At 40.7% G+C, this 17,398-nt stretch overlaps 2 protein-coding genes across 2 annotated transcripts in view; both read right to left on the minus strand.

Moving 5' to 3' along the window:
- The window catches only part of LOC307020811 (angiomotin-like), a 93,581-nt gene extending 80,078 nt beyond the window's left edge, over nucleotides 1-13,503 (minus strand). The window contains 2 exon segments of the mRNA XM_079652396.1: nucleotides 8,422-9,418; nucleotides 11,373-13,503. Of these exon segments, the coding sequence (XP_079508522.1) occupies nucleotides 8,422-9,418; nucleotides 11,373-11,487 (1,112 nt within the window). The 5' untranslated portion in view covers nucleotides 11,488-13,503.
- Nucleotides 1,671-4,520, minus strand: LOC307020812 (general transcription factor II-I repeat domain-containing protein 2A-like). The gene is made up of 2 exons (XM_079652397.1): nucleotides 2,378-4,520; nucleotides 1,671-2,250 (listed from the first exon to the last, which is right to left on the minus strand). Exon 1 carries the CDS (start codon nucleotides 4,317-4,319, stop codon nucleotides 2,382-2,384), a length of 1,938 nt encoding a protein of 645 aa, XP_079508523.1. The 5' UTR covers nucleotides 4,320-4,520; the 3' UTR covers nucleotides 1,671-2,250; nucleotides 2,378-2,381.
- Nucleotides 13,504-17,398: the final 3,895 nt, after the last annotated feature.

Consider the following 17,398-nt stretch of genomic DNA (forward strand, 5'->3'; position numbering starts at 1 on the left):
TTATGCTATATAGTTGACCGCAGGTCATGGAGAGTAATAAGGTATCCGTAGACCTTTGTATGAGCTATCTTTATTACTTAACAGCCATGATACATAGATCCGTCCTAGATGCGGACTTGCATACACACAGTATCACTCCGCAGCCGCACCCCATCAGTAACGTCCTGATGGTATATGTGCGCGGCACTATTACTACAGACGGTCAACTTGAAAAATCACTCGCAAATTGTTAACGATGCCGAGCCGCTTTAAAGTACACAAGTAGTACGAGGAACTTAGCGACGCACATAAAGAGGCGGCGACGTGGGGTCTGTGGCTGAAAAGAGAAACCTGAAAGTGAGACGTATGAGTTAAATCACTCAGTGAGGTGTTCTGTCAGAGAGAGGTGTTTAGCTTACAGCAGCCTGTGACGGCCAATAATAATAATTTAAATGTCTTCCTTACTGTAAGCATTTATGAAATACCTGTTTGTGAAAGGTTATTTGTTTTCTTTATTTTTCAGATAGAAACCACTGCTTTCTGCTCACTGGTGAGTTAGCCTCTGAGTGTTAAGCACATCAGGCTGGCAGCTGTATGGGCATTGCTCTATGGTAGCTGTTATTTGCACATTGTTAATCATGAGCAATGCATCCTTACATTGTTTAACTGTGAGGTGTTATAACATGGTACTCTGGAGAGCTTTTAAAGGTAAAAAAATAAACGGCATGATGGGATGTGCAGTACCAAATATGTAAAGCACTTTTTTGTTAATGTATGATTTGCTGCATATAAGGAATAAAACAAAAATCCTCTGTCGTACCATATTGAAGTATCATTATTTTTGCATCGTGTTGAATCGCATCGTATCGCCCCGAATCGCATAATGTTGAATCAAATCGTATCGAACTGTATCGCAACAGGGGTGAATCGTATCGTATCGCATCGCCTGGTGTTTCAAAGGTATCGTTAATGTATCGTATCGTGGCAACGTATCGAGATGCGCATCGCATCGGCCTCAGTGATGGAGATGCACATCCCTAATAGAAACAGCTCAAAAGACAAATTGTCTATAGATTTTTATAGATTGTACATTAATGTGAAAACCAATTTTTTTGTTTTACATCTGAAAAAGAGTCCAATTTTTTGTATATGTTATTCTTGTACTCATTATTTAAATTCTGTAACGGACACAACCAGGGATAAAATAGAGATGATGACAAGAACAAAGCCAAACCAATTGTGGGGTCCCCTAGGGATAAGAGGCAGAATAGCATTGTTGATTGTGCTCATTACACTTGGCACCTTTCTGGTTGGAAGGGGAGTACAATATCAAGTAAGACATGGAACCATTAGTTCACTCATAGAGAATGCCCACATCACTAACACGACTCCAGCTGTGTTTCACAGACTTTCACTTATCCCCAGAGCCAAAAGATCAGCTGAGCAACAAGAGGAGGAGTTAGAAATACTTGGTCCCAAACAAGAGGCGGTTGTAATCAAGATGATTCACCCCCCCTATATGCAGTTCTTGTATCAAATGATGAGATGGGTTTAAGTCAGGGGTCGTCAACCCAAAATGTTGAAAGAGCCATATTGGACCAAAGAAAAAAAAAAAAATCTGTCTGGAGCCGCAAAAAATTAAAAGCCTTATATAAGCCTTATAATGAAGGCAACACATGCTATAAGTGGCTATATTAGCCTACTATCAAAATTATAAGTAGGCTACAAATACATAATGAGCATTCATGATTAAATGTTTATTTTCCCTGCAGCGCATCCTGGAGAGAATGACGCACCACGTGACTACTCTGCTGTACGATGGTGCTTTAAGTTGAACTTCCATTATAATATTAATGTATTATGTTTCGTTGCATTGATGAAATTATAGAAATACAATAAAGAAATCAGATTTTTTATGTCATTTTTATTTTAGGATTCGAAAAAACAACAACAAAATGTGCAACGTGCATAATAGGCCTCCTGTAATTTCAGACCTCCCCATGGAAATAAAATGCAGTCCTTTTCAATCCTCAATAATACAATACAATACAATCCTCTTCTCTTTTCCCCCTTATCTGGGCAACAGACAGAGTGCAATAAAACAGCAGCCTTTTGAAAAGGTAAAGTATATACAATTAAAATAATACAGTTTAAGTTCGATTTCTGTGCATTATCCTCTTCTCTTTAGTTTTCTGCAAATGTGCAAGGGTAAAATGCAGCAGCACCCTCTTCTCTTTTGACACGCACAATACAATGCAGCCATCCTCGGACCTGAGCAACAAAACACAATAATATCCCTGTGTCATTCCAAATATATACTGACAAAAATCAGAAATCACTTTATAAAAACAGCCACTTTGTTACTAAATATGTGCCTATGACAGGATTGTGTTCTTACCCGTTTAATGTGACTTCTGTTTTCGGACATCACTGGACAGCTTCTCAACATCGGGCATGTAAGATGTAACTTTAATCTTCACGCAGGACTGCAAGCTCTCATCTGTGAGGCGGGTGCGGTATTTGGATTTTATGTAGTTCATGTTTGAGAATATCTGCTCGCACAGGTATGTTGATCCAAAGATGGATAATACTCCAAATGCATATTTCTTCATGTTCCTATAACTGTCTGGAAGAGCATTCCATGTTTCAAACACAAGTTTCTCGGGTGTTGGGAGGCTTTCAATTTCGCTCCATTTGTGGCTTTGGGCAAGCTGGGCTTTCTGGCGAGTGACGTCTTCAAGCTCGGCTATCAGACTTTTGAATTTGGACATCCATAAATCTTTGTCAGCTATATCAGCCATTTCCATTTCAAGGTCAGCTTGATTTACTCCTGGGAATGTGTGCAACAAGGACGGGTCAATCTCCAGGGGTGTGACAGGGAAAGATAGTGTCATTTTTTCCTTTCGGAACTCGCTAAATCTGCTCCCAAATGCAGTTTGCATATCAACGATCGCACCTTGTAAATAATCACCGTTGAGTGTGTGATCGTGATGGGCTTCTTTGAACTCTCTCAGGGAGGGGAAGTGAGAGAGCGTGCCTCGCTGTACATCTCTGGCGAATACAGTCAGCTTGCGCTCGAATGACAAAACAGCTTCCAGCATTTGCAGTGCAGTGTTTCCCCGGCCCTGGAGACTTTTATTCAGCATGTTTAGGTGACTTGTCATATCCACCATAAAGTGCAGTTTTTCCAGCCACTCGGTATCTTCCAGTTGCGGGTAGTTCAGGTTTTTGCTTTTCAGGAATGTTTTCACATGTTCTAAACAAGCAACAAAGCGACGCAAAACCTCACCCCTGGACAGCCACCGGACTTTGTTGTGTAGCAGGAGATCGGAATATTCGCTGTCAACTTCATCTAGAAATGCACGGAACTGACGGTGGTTTAATGCTTTTGCAATTATCTTGTTCACCATCTCGATGACAAGGTTCATCACCTCCATACACTCCGGTGGGAATGTTTGTGCACACAGTGCTTCTTGGTGCAAGATGCAGTGAAATGCAAGCAGATTTCGATCCAACGCTTTCTGTAGTAAAGTCACAAACCCCTTTTGTGATCCTCTCATACTGGGTGCCCCATCTGTAGCCACTGAAATCAGGTGGTTGGTGTTTATTCCATTGTCATTTAAACACTTCAGCACAGCCTCACATATGTCCTCCCCGCGTGTTTGGCCTTTCAGTGGTATTAATTCGATCATTTCTTCTTGCGGCCCATCAGAGTTCACATACCTGCATAACAGCGCTGCCTGTTCAATATCGATCACATCACACGACTCATCACAGGCAATTGAGTATGCTGGAGCTGAATTAATGTCCTTGATTTGCTGATTGGTGATGTTGTCTGCCATTTTAATGGCCCTTTCCTTCACTGTCTTTGCGGAGAGAGGCATGTCTTTAATTTTCTGTATTATCTCGGTTTTGTTTTTGAAGTCTGAAAATAGGTGCTCTGATATTTTAATGAATGAATCCTTCATGTAGTCACCATCTGTGAACGGTTTTCCACGCTTTATTATCTCCCGGGTTGCAACAAAACTAGCAGCAGTAGTGGAGTTTGGAGATGCAATCCACTTCTTAAATCTATCTTTGCGCTCCTCTAATTTCTCCAGAAGTAATGCAATCGCACTTTTTCTCTCACTCCCAACTGGGTACTCGGCTGCAAATGTAGCATGCCTTCCATGGAAATGTCTTTCCACGTTACTCTTTTTGTTATTTGACAATTTCTCATTACAAAGCAAACATACAGGCAATCCTTCCGCATTGGCAATGAAAGCAAATGATTCGGTCCAAGAACTGTTGAATCCTCTGTTCTCCTCAGCTATCTTTCTCTTGTTCCCTTTGGGATCCATGGCCCATGACACACCCGCCGGTTTGTTAGCAACAGTTAGCACCTCGGAGTTACGCGGTTAAATTACGCGGTTAAAACAATCCAGTCTAGCCCTGACCCTGGCACTACGCCGAGCTGAAACGTGTGTCGCAGGCTATGACGTAAATCTTCGTTGACAGAAATGTTAAATTAAATTAAATTAAATATTTATTATACACATTTTTACAGCATTGGATAATAAATTATATTAAAACAACAAATATATTCACACCATCTTTTTCCATTTTCATATTTTTGAAAAAGCTCCAGGGAGCCACTAGGGCGGCGCTAAAGAGCCGCATGCGGCTCTAGAGCCGCGGGTTGCCGACCCCTGGTTTAAGTGATCGGGATATGTAAGTGATGAGGATTTACAGATTAGGGGAATCTCTAAATACACTGGATCCATGTTTTAGTCTGTACCAGAAACACCCCCTGTTAAGCTATGAACAACCGACCGGTGACCTGAGCACAATTATTGAAAATGATTGTTAGACACAGGCTACTAACCCACCAGTACAGCTTTGTATGTACAAACTCTATGAACAAGTTTCCCCAGCAGATAGTGGCGACATTGCAGATATGTCCAGTCACAAAAGTTACTACGGTTCTAAATAACAGTGAGATTTAAAGTGATGGAGAAAATATGGAGATGTTCTTTTATAGTGTGTGAAATATGTGGTACTTGAAACATGTAGGTATTTAAATGTATAGAAGAAAATGGTTTCCTGAAAGAGTTAATTGGAGTAAACATGTTACAGTGGGTGAAAGCAATGTTTAGGGATATGGTAAAATTATTAGTAGACATGAATTGTGTTTAGATTACATTTAACAACTAAGATGGATAGTAAGATTAGGAAAATAGGGTGGAAAAGGTTGGATTTATTTTACCTCAGTGTGTTAGAATTAACTATAGATAATGCGTCCCGAGATCTCTCTCTCTCTCTATCTCTCCGCCTGTCAGAACGCTACGACCCCAACTTCCAAGCAGACAAAAGACCTCACCACGGAAGACTCCTCCTCCTCCATCGAACAGACAGAGAACCAGAGCTGAACCAATAACTCCAACACTGCATCCAGAACTATCTCCACCTGAGGCACCAAGAACCAAAACCAGGTGACATAAAAAGGCACACTCTCATCGGTCCCCCACAGGACATGAAGTTCCAAGCTGAGCCACAAGATTTGGGCACAAGAGCAGAGTGTGGGACATGAGAGCAGAATACGCCCTCCATGCAATAAAGTAGAGACTGTAAAGGAGGAGATGAAATGCAAAGCAGTTGGGCCACTCAAAAGAGTTAAAGCGGAAGGATCTAAGAGCGGATGGACTGAGGAGAAGGTGGACGGAGGAGAGGACAGGACGGAGGAGTTGGCATGGTCCGGCAGAACGTGAGGGGGGTCGTGGCTTGACAACCAGAGGGGGAGAGAAGGAAAACGGGAGTGAGTGAGTTTACACATAAACACACTTATTCACCAACGAGAAATACGTAAAGAGAAATATTTATTAGCCATGAATTAATCAATTGGTGAATTTATAAAGAGGAAACTATTAAATAACCCTAAAAACACACTGAGGGTAGAACATATTATTCAATCTTTTCATCATATGAACAAATTATTCTTTAAGAGATTTTTATTCATGTTTGAATTTGGGGAACATTTAATTTGTTACAGTATAGACCTACAGCTTAAAGGGATGGTTTTAGTAACCACTCTATAAAAGCAGACAAATCTTTATTTGTATGGAAAATGTTAAAGGTAGAGCTAGTACCAAGCCAAAGATAGTATTAAAATCTAAAGTATTGATTTCTCCATTGTAGCATGGTTATTACCACAGGATAACTGTTAAGGAGGAAATAACATTTGTTTGTCGTCCAAGATGTAGAGTTTTAAAAAAGACACTGGGTAAAGAGCGATAGCAAAGTTTAATTAAAAAAAATTAATATAATTGGGAGTAATACATGCGGGGTCTTGGATCACTCATTGTGATGGTGCATATTTGTTACAACAAATATCGTTCAGGGAGAAAGGGTCGCTCAATCCACCCTGCAGATGTTTTAAATCTTACTTGCAGCTTCACAGGGAACGCACGGCACCAGAGTATGACTTTTAAAAGACACCATTCAATCAGTGATGACCTGACATTTAGAGATGTTATTTAAAGGAGAAACATATCTGCCATAAGTGTAAATTCCTGAATTAAACTACAAACCATTAATGAAATGACTTCTGTTTTTAAAATCCTTGTTAAAGGAGGAAGTAATTATCACATGCTCGGGCACCCAAGGTTCCACACACTGTTAAAGGGGTTAGCATAGCTATTTAAGTAGACCAGAATTGAAAATAAATTAGTATAATGAGTTATTGATAATCCACCGGTTCTCACACCATTTCAGGGACTTTATCACTGCATTAGAACAGACCACCCAAAGGTAGCCTACTTAGTAGGAACTTTTAAGTGATGAAATTCTACAACTGTTGTAACTGACCAAAATCTTCTCCCAGAAATGACTGTCTAGAATGCCGTACCCCAGAGTAGAACGTACAACGTCCCCTTCTAGAGAACATATTACTTTCATACCTTAAATGGTATGAAAGGAGGGAGGGTACATTTCTCATGAGGAGACAGTTACAAATGCTAGCAGAACAAGATGACCAACCCCCGTATACAGATGTTGATGACAATGATGAGTTAGTTTAAATGATATGGATGTTCGGAGATGAGATTGATCAATGAATGTCCAGCCGATGTGATTCTTTAAATGATATCATGTGAAGAAGTGAGCAAAATTAAAATGGAGTGAATCCATTTCAATTTACTTCATAATATTCCAAAATAGTATATTTTTATTATTCCAATTAATTTTACACTATTCTAAGATAGTCCATTTTATTTGACTTTATTATTTTATACTATTCTAATATGTTAGATTTCATGTTGCATAAATCATTGCTATTCTAAAATGGTTTGTTTCTTTTCACTTTGTAAAAACAAGTGCCTTAACACTGAGCGTGGTATGAGAACGGTTTCTGTGAAAGGAGGGAGGAAGAAATGTTCTGATACCAAGCCATTGCTGCTATTTTGAAGAACGATATTGAATGCAAACACTAGAAGTTATACACAAGGGAAAACTTTTAGGTTTGAGCACAGGCAAATAATTTATTTCGTATTTTTGTAAAGTTAAGCCTGTTGAACCATTCCATTTTGTTTGCATGTTTTTAATATGAGATATGTACTATGCGAAGTTCAGATGAAGAACTCATTGATTTCAGTATTATACACACCTTTTAGGTGTGTAAGGAGGGACTGTTAGAAATTAAAATCAATGTTTTGATGGTATAATGTAGCTTACACATACCGTCAGTTTAAACGCTCTTTTATACTGAAAAAAAAGAAATTATTGTGCACAAGCAGTTAAGCTTTTATTCTGAAAATCCTTCATCTACGGTTAGCATTTAGCATGTGGCTAATATACGACTTCCTAAAGAGGTGAATTGAGTAGCGAAATGACATGGAGTGGTGCAAACCGAAACCTACTGATTTAACACTACAACTATAGATGTCGAGATACTACCTGGCTGAATATTAAATGAAAGTAAAGTTTATTTGAATACATTATTGTTTACAGACGAGAGTAGCATGTGACAACATCCGGAAACCAAACCAGCCGTGAAGTATTTTCTGTATATTTTGGAGTATTGATTACAGCGTTTAGAATGTGTTACATGAAAAGTGATGAAAGAGAATATGAGGAGAAAAGGCGTGTTAAGCATATATTGAATGTGAAAAGTACCAATCCTCTGTTTAAATGCAACAACGGACATTAGAGACGAGGCGAGCCGGCTGGCAGGGAGGAGCCAGCAGAGGATATATATAGCAGCACCGGACGAGGGATTGGCGCTCTTCTCTTGCTCATGAGAGCCAGATCACAGCTGTTTTCTGCCTGAACAATATTCTGTCTGTAACACTACCGCGCCTTTTTTAAATTAAAGTATCCCATTTGAATCTTCTCAGAGACTCCATTTAGTCTCATTTTAAAGCTTCTCTCCTGGACGCGAGAATAAAGAACATATTTAACAGTTCCTACCTGAATGAGCCGTAATCAGGCGGAGGCTGGTATCGGACTTGGAGCACCTCCCTTGATTGCTCCCTGCCTCTCTGCTCCTGATAAAAATGGCCTCCAGGCTCCTGCTGCTTGCTAGGAGAGCCAATTCCTTTGAAGGGGTAGTCTGGAGGTGGGCCGCGATGCTGCGGCTTGTAATAGTCCCCCTGTGGCCCTGGCGGGGGCAGCTGTGGAGAGAGTGGGGCACTAGTGATAGGAGCGTGGGCCTTCACACCGCTAGTGGCCAGGGAGAGCTGCATTAGTCGTTCGCTGAGAGATCGAACGTGTCCTTGCTTTAGATCCTTCAGCCCATCGTCCTGGTGCACCCTCCCTGTTCCACTCACCCGCTGAACTGTTGGCCGACCCTCAGTGCGAACCTTGGTGCTGGTCACCCCAGTGACGTAGAAGGCAGTACCCACCGAGGCCGAGAGAAGGGGCTGCTGGAGCTGGTTGTTTTGCTGATGAGAAGGAGGACCATGGCCACGGAAGTATTGCGACTGCACTTTGGCTTCTTCATACGTAGGGAGGTCCTCAGGGTTTGGACACTGCCCATGGACACTTCCAACACATCCACTGCTGCCTCCTCCTCCACCTACAGTCCCCAAACATCCTCCCCCTCCACTGCTCCCACCTCCTCCTCCTACTACTCTGGTGGAGCCCAGCTTCTCGAGGCTGTTGTCAGTCTGCAGCTCCTGTCCCTGGGGCTCCTGTCGGGCAATGTGGGGGGTCATGGAGTGATCATCAGGTACCGCATAACCTCCTCCTCCTCCCCCTCCTTGTTGTTGCTGTTGTTGTTGCTGCTGATGTTGATGCAGCACATAATTCCGGTTCATCTGCTCCTGTAGGAGGCGCTGCAGGACGGTGTTTCCTCCCCCTCCTACATTGTTGCTGCTGGACGACTCCTCTGCGGCGGCCCTCATCTCTGCCTCACGCTTGCTACGAACCTCATGGAAGGACAAGCTTCGCCCACGGTCAATACTCCCTGAGATAAGAAGAGTAAGTGGAAAGAGAGAGAAAGAAAAAGGAAGCAGTGTGACAAAGAGATGAGAGAAACAGTTTAATAAGGTTAAACCATGTGAAGTCATTCAGAATAACAAGGGAAGAAACAAAACAAAAGCGAAGTATAGAAAGTATTCATGTCAAATTTTCACATGGACCATCCACCACCATCCCTGTCCAACTTGTAGGAAAAATATGTTTTGTCAACCCTGCACAGACAAACCTTCAATAAAACCTTGAAACCTCAAACCCAGATCACAAACAAAAACATACATTAGCTCTTACATTACCCAAGCTGTGTAATGACTAAATATGGATTTCACTTAAGAATGGTTAACTAGGCAATTTCGACACTGAAAAGAGAAAGTGAAAAGTGCAGATACACAAAGTAGCAGAAAGCGGTGTGTCCTTGTTTGAACTAAGCTGTGATATGCTGATACAAAAATGTCTACCTGTGGATTGTTCTTACGTAAAATGTTCATCTTTCACAGGTTTTGTTTTTAGGACAAAAGTGACATTGTCATTATATGATTTTACAGAATTGTATGTGAATGCAAATTCAATTTAACATCATAGTATCAAAGGAAACCTTTGAGCACTAATCTGGAGTGTCTTGACAACGACCATGTTAACATGCACAATAATGACATGCTATTATTCTGAACATGACAATATTCTGAATTAGAAAGGAATTCTGTATATAGAATATTCGGTTTGGAGATGTAGTATTTTCTGATTTAGACATATGGCTCAGTTGGGCTTATTGTTGCAGTGAGACAATGCCTCTTGCCTGTTTACAGTCAGCTTTGTGCATTTCACACAGACCAACTAGCCAAAAGTTTTCGAGCCTGGGTTAGAAGTGCAGGGCCACACAAAAAACACATCTATGTTTGAGACAAGAGCTTGAATAAAAACAGGATTTTTGATATGTGCAAATATCGCAATGGCGATCTATTCAAAAGGTGGTTGAAGGGATCCTATATTGATGCAAAAAGAAAGTAGCCAGAGCTGCTTACCACTTTTTCATATTTTGACGTGTTTTGGCGTCATTTGCCGAGAATGGCATCACTGCTTTTTATTTTCATTAAACGGCTTTGTAAGAATAGTGTCCTTTTAGGCATTGGGACAAAAATCTAATTTTCTTTGCAAATGTAATCATTATTTTTATTATAAATTATCAATTTTTTTCGATGTAACATGTTATCTATTTAAATGTCATAGAAAACGCAGAAAGACAGCACATTTGAGATATCATCTTTTTGGTTATCATAATTGTCCTCAAATGTACTATCAAGGCAGGGACAGTGTCAAATGTCTGGAAAGTAGGTGGAGGTTATCTTTACATCCTTGATCGAGGCTTCACAGGCATAAATAGATTGTTCTAATGTCATCAGCAAAGCTTCCTATTGTTTTTATTGAAAATAAAACTGAAGGACAACAAATGTGTCACAAAACACAGCTTTTAGGTAGTAAGATGGACCAATTTGAAATAGGCAATTTCATTTGAACCTCAGAAGATCACAGTGAATCCATTCACAAAGCATTTCATTTTTTGTTTAAATATATAGATTGTAATTCATTACAATGAAAGCAAGGAAAACAAAACCCAGTGACTTGGAATCATCTAAACCGACCCACAGACTCTTGGGTGAAATTATTCATGCAAGGTTTAAGACAGAAGCAATGTTTCTCAGTTGCACATCCAATGTTGTCAAAATGTAAACCACATGGGAATAATTTGTTGTGAAAGATGCTAATCAAAAAGGATAATTTTGTCATTTTTTACTTATGTAACGACATGTTTTTTTCACATTTGTCAATTTTTAATGGGTTGTTGTGCTGCAATGGCAGTGTGGTTTCTTTGAAAACACAACATTTTACCAACTGAACACTGATCCACCTTTTTCTAATGAGCAAAGAAATAAATTCATCATTACATCTAGCGCTTTCTGTTATTCTTCTCATTCTCAAGGAGGAAGATGCTTTTTTCCGAAACATCTGTAAATAAATAAAATCATATAGGACAAAAAGAAAAGCGTTAACTTTGGGCATATGTCAGCAAATGGTCAATTATCTGAAAACTGAAGACAGAAAAGTGAAATAGGAATTTAGTGGTAACATGAAGATCATATCACTGGAAAAAAATAAAAAATAAACAAACAGCATACAATATGTAACTTTTCATCTCATGAAATAGTCTTTTGAAAATAAAAATAAATAAAACTGAAATAAAGATTTTGTCATGATCTTAATTTTGTGTATATGTTTCCCGTTTTATTTTTGAAATATATGTCCTCCTTGTGTCTTGTCCTGTTTTACTTCCTGTGTTTTCCCGCCTGTGTCTGTTTTTCACGTGCCATTTCCAGCTGTGTCTTTGTGATAAGTCTTGTATTTAGGCCTGTCTGAGTGTTCTTGGTCGATTCTTCGTTTATGTTCCTGTCCTGTTTGCCGTTTCAGCCGTAGTCCCTCGTGCCCTCTGGTCAGTTCTGTTAGGTTTTTTCTGTTTTTGTTGTTTTAAATGATACATCATCACCGAGATCACCTGGCTACTAACCCGCAGTTACTGTAGCAATCTGCATTTTTCTTGGGCATTGTGGTTTTGCTCATGTGAAGCTCAAAAAAAAATCTGCGCAAGCATGACAGATTTCACAGAGATTATAGAGCCTTATACAAATATCATGTATTGAACATCCAAACATATGAAAGAAACTGTTAACTGTCATCCTTAACGGTTAATAGAGGAAGAAGCTAGGAGATGAAGGGTGTCTGAAGAATGATGAGTCTGAAAATGGGCAGCAATGTAGGGAAAATGTGCAGAGTTCTTTTTATGCAGACTGAATGAGTGGCAAATGTTTAAATGGACTGTCTCAGAAGGTCCTCAGCATGTGTGATGAAAGGGTGTTTGGACAAAATGTCCTTGATGCTTGCCTGTTCTCAGGGCTGCTCACTAAGGCACATTGACAGTTTGTATTGTAGCCCTTTACAAGCCATCAATAAAGTATCTTTGATTCCGTTCTTGTTAGTTTAATGTACGGTAGATAGTAGCCTATAATTTTTGTGAAAAAATTAAATAGGCTGTAGCCATGATGATTGTGTTCCACTACCCAGCCCTATAGACCATAGATGCATACTCCCTCCCACATACTTCAACAGCCATATCCTGCAGTGCATGCCAACATCTTCTCTCTGACTTGCCCTCTTCACAGCCAGCAACAGGACAAAAGGTGGGTAGAGCAAAAAATAAACAAACAAACAACAAACACAACAGATATTAAATAGAGCTGATAAAGGAACAAATGGCATGACAGATGATGCCGTTATGAGGAAAGCAGTGACTCACTGAATTGTCATTGCCATGTGTGATGAAATAAACAGAAACAGTTTTGGGACTGACATGTCTAGAATATCTTGGCACAAATACTCCAAAGCTGACCTATTTACACGCTGTATTTCACAGAGGTCATACTGTGGGGGAAAAAATAGGCATAAGTACTTGTTAACACTGGTAAACTAATGGCACAAAATAATAGACTGCTTGGTTAGCGCATTCATGTGAATGAAAATATTTCTGATATGGACCTCTGTCATTCAGAATAGGCAATGAAAGAATTAAATAGTATGGTGTTAAGATGATGTCATTTTTATTTTACATCAACCACAATAAGCATAACTTAGTCATTGGTGTCACAGAAAAAGAACACCAGAACACATGTGCACTCCTACATGCTATACATTAGAATGACCACCAACCAATTATAGCAGAGCATACATCAGACACTTTGAAAAGCCTTGATTATTAATAGAATCTGCTGGAGTTTTGTTGAATATAAACAATGTTTGCTTATAATCCTCAATATTTGGGCCTACCAAAAGTGTAAAAGAGTACCTTCAAAATCAAACATCTGCAAAGCTTGCTCCTTTTCAATATTTTAAATTCTGCATTGTTTATATCCATGTTAATTATCTTGCAGTCTTATTTTCTGCCTTTATTGGCCCATTGCTGCGTTTGACACATCAACATAAATGGGATGGTGTTAAAACCATTTGCAGGACTCTGCATATATATATATATATATATATATATATAAGGTCAAAAAATTAATATGTTACCTTCAATGTATAATTCATTAAATTATAAAATGTTCTGGGTTTTGTTTTTTCACATGACATGCTGTAAATGACTTGATTTCATCAGGTACAGCATATGATATTGTGTGTACACTAGGGATGTAACGATATACCGAATATCGCGGTAAACAAACGGCTTAATACCGTCGTGAGACTGACAAAATCTACCGCGATATTAAATGGTTCATTCCTCACCTTATTGGAAAAAACTGTACTGTTTTTGTTTGAACAGCAGAGGGCACCATAATACCAGTCAAGAAGACAGACTCCCATCATCCTTTGCATGCAAGCAAGCGTGCTCTCACTCAGACCCAGTAAGAAGATGTAGAACGAAGTTGTAAACGAATGTGTTGACCAACAACTAAATAAAGAATGTGAAATTGAGGATGCTCCATTGAGTTTTAAAGCTGATGTGTGGCAGCATTTTGGTTTTCCCGTTTCAATAAAGGAAACATAAATAATAAAATAAAATAAATGACAATGGTGAAAAGCACACAAACGCAAAACTATTTGCAAATCCTGCTGGGCAACGGTCAACTACAATTCGGGAAATGCATCGAACATGAGAAGTCATTTTTCAAATCGTCACCCAGAAAAGCTCCGACCACAACAACCTGTGAGTAAAAAGCGTAAGCCGGGCCAACTGACTCTGAAAGAAGTATTTGGAGCGCCACTTCCCCCTAACAGTCCAAGAGCTCAGGAAATAACAAGATGTATCGGTGAGTACATGGCCAAAGACTTAAGGCCGTTTTTTGTGGTCGACAACGGTGGATTTAGGAGGTTAGTTAACACGCTGGAGCCCAAGTATGCCATTCCATCACAGCCCTACTTTAGTCGAACAGTGCTACCAGCTCTGTACAAAGGGACAAAAGCTAAAGTGACACAGAGCCTTAAAGAAGCAGAGGGCATCTCAATAACCACAGATGGGTGGACTTCACGAGCTACGCCGAGCTATATTACAGTCACAGCTCATGTTATGACCAGCGAATGGGAAATGAAAAGTTTTGTCTTACAGACGCGGCCTCTTTTCACATCACACACTGGATTCAACATAGCTGAGGTGTTCAAATCTGCCGTTTTGGAGTGGGGGCTCAACATGACGAGCAACAACAATCAAGGCATTGCTGTCGTAACAGACAACGCACGGAATATGGATGTAGCGGTGAGAGAGGCTGGATTTTCTCCACACAAAGTGTTTTGCACACACTTTAAACCTCGCCTCAAAAGCGTGTTTGAACGTAAACCGGGCAAGCCGTCTGCTTGGTAGAGTGAGGCGTGTAGCTGCATTTTTTCACCGCAGTTCAACTGCAACAGCTGTGCTGGCCACCAAACAGGGAATGTTAAACCTGCCAGGGTATTAACGAATCATGGATGTGGTCACAAGATGGAACAGCTTGCTTGACATGCTCGAGCGCTACCTGGAGCAACAACAAGCAATCGCTGCAACGCTACTGAGTGCTGAAGTCAGGCGCAACGCACGCGAGATAGACACTCTGGAAACAGCTGACATCACGGACGCCGAGGACATGGTTCGGCTTCTCTCACCGCTTAAAAAAGCAACCACCGTGCTGTGCGATGAGTCTCAACCTACAGTCTCTCTCATTGTGCCCCTCAAGCACATGATAGAACAAAGCATGGCACAGTGCGATGAGGACTACTCCACCATCGCCCAAATGAAGAGAGCCATATTGAAGGACTTCACAGACAGATACCAAGGGGAGCAAAACAAGTTTCTGCAAGAAAGCACTGCGTTGGACCCCGGTTCCGGAGCTTGCAGCAGCTAAATGACAGTCAAAGGGAGGAAGTTTTCGACAGGCTGAAGTTGAAAGCCACACAGATACCAACCAGGTACATATTTAAATATTCTTTGTGTACTGTCTATGTAACTTGTTCAGATAAAGTATAAGTTGTGTGTATGTATCTGTTGTTTTTGTGAAAAGAAAGATAAGACATTTAGGACGTTTTTTTTCTACCTCTGCTTGCTTGCACAGAACCCTAGTGAAACAGAAGGGGAAAGAGCAGCTGTGCCGCACACAGCACATGACGCTGATAAGGAACAATCTCCTCATTCCAAAAAGACAGCACTCGAAGATCTCCTTTGGGAGTCTTTCAGTAAAGAAGTGCCATGCGCACAGCACAACTCTGGTATCGAGGCTGAAATTGACTTGTACCGCAAAGCGACCTCTATCTTACTCTCTGACTGTCCTCTCGAGTGGTGGAGAGACAGTGCAAAGCTTTACCCACTACTGTCACCCATGGCCAAAGCATATCTCTCTGTCCCAGCCACATCAGTACCAAGTGAGAGAGTTTTTTCCACAGCAGGGGATATTGTAAACGCCCAAAGATCCCAGCTTCTACCTGGAAATGTGGACATGCTCATCTTCCTGAAAAAAAACCTGTCTGATTAGTGAGAGTGAGTTAGTGAGTTTGAGTTGAGTTACTTGAAATGAATTTCCTTGTTTATTTGCACAAAGAAAATGCCTACTTTGTTAGTAGTATGTAAAAAAACACTGGTTTGTTCTTGTTCCAGTCTGTTACTGTCACTTTGTTTTTGACACGTTAAATGTTGTGCTATACTAAAATACTATACAAATCAGGTTTATTATTTAATAAAAAAAAAAAAAAAAAAAAAAAAGTTTCCCTTTATTTTTCAATATCGTGATAAATACCGTACCGTGGACTTGTTATCGCGATATTATCATACCGTGAGTATTTAATACTGTTACATCCCTAGTGTACACTATTGTTTCCGACTAGTATTGACCTGAAATTGTAATGATGAGTGCACACAGACTGCTAAACCAACCAGAATGTTTGTTATTATTTGGTTCAGCATTCCTTTGCACACATTTAATGTCCTTTAAGCTTCTCTGTTCTCTTGACAATCTCCCCCTCTTACACTCCCTTTTACCTACTTCAAACTCCCCTCTTTACTTTCATAATAGTTACGGCGTGAGAGGACGCTGGCGCTGACTGTTCGCCACTTCTCTGTCCGAATATCTCGTCTTTCTTTGTGTTAATCTAGGAGTTTCTGACCACTTTCTACTGCTATAGTTTCCTAACTATTCTGTGGCTTTTGTGTTCTGATCTGGACATATTTGTTACACCCGATTGCCATTTTTGACGGACGCTTTGGTTTTCTACCCTGCTACACCTGCCATTGTAGCCCACCTGCTAACGCTGCTCCATCCATCAAATAACCAGCCCCATTCATCGTCCTGCCCCTCCCCGTGGGCCCTGACTCTGGTTCTTTAAACCTCACGCTCCTGCCGGTCCCCCCATCTGCTGTAAAGGACAGCCTGCAACTGACCTCTCATCCTGTCTCACGGCTGCCAACAGCTCCACTTTCAGCTCCGCTGGTCTACAACCATAGCCAGCGCTGTGCTAACGCTAGCATCCTACTGCGGCACTACGATGTTACGATACTCTGTCTCCCAACTTTTTAATCTCAATAACTTTTCTGCGCTTCCTCTAAGCTTGTCTGTCATCAATTGCCTCGGGCTTCTACGCAGACCGAGGTATGTCCATAGAGGTTCCAAACGCAGATTTGTTTACTCCCAGTCCGGAAAAACATTCATATCATCTATCTGGTCGACTAACCGCCATGTCCCACAACTGTCATGTCATCTGAGCGCACTTATTACTCCATATTATACACCCACCATTGGTCCGTTACAATCCCAGCTGTACCTAAAACCTGGAGTGGATTCCACTGCCCTCTTCTCAGAGCTGGTCCAAATTCCTGGAGTGGATCCCACTGCCCTCTGCTCAGAGCTGGCCCAAATACCTGGAGTGGATTCCACCGCCATCTGCCCAGAGCTGGCCCAAATACCTG

This window comes from Notothenia rossii (genome assembly GCF_949606895.1).
Source record: "Notothenia rossii genome assembly, chromosome: 9".
Taxonomy (NCBI): Eukaryota; Metazoa; Chordata; class Actinopteri; order Perciformes; family Nototheniidae; genus Notothenia; species Notothenia rossii.

What these genes read in the sequence shown, in the direction of transcription:
- LOC307020812 (XM_079652397.1), bottom strand. Translation starts at nt 4,319, where the DNA reads ATGGATCCCAAAGGGAACAAGAGAAAGATAGCTGAGGAGAACAGAGGA.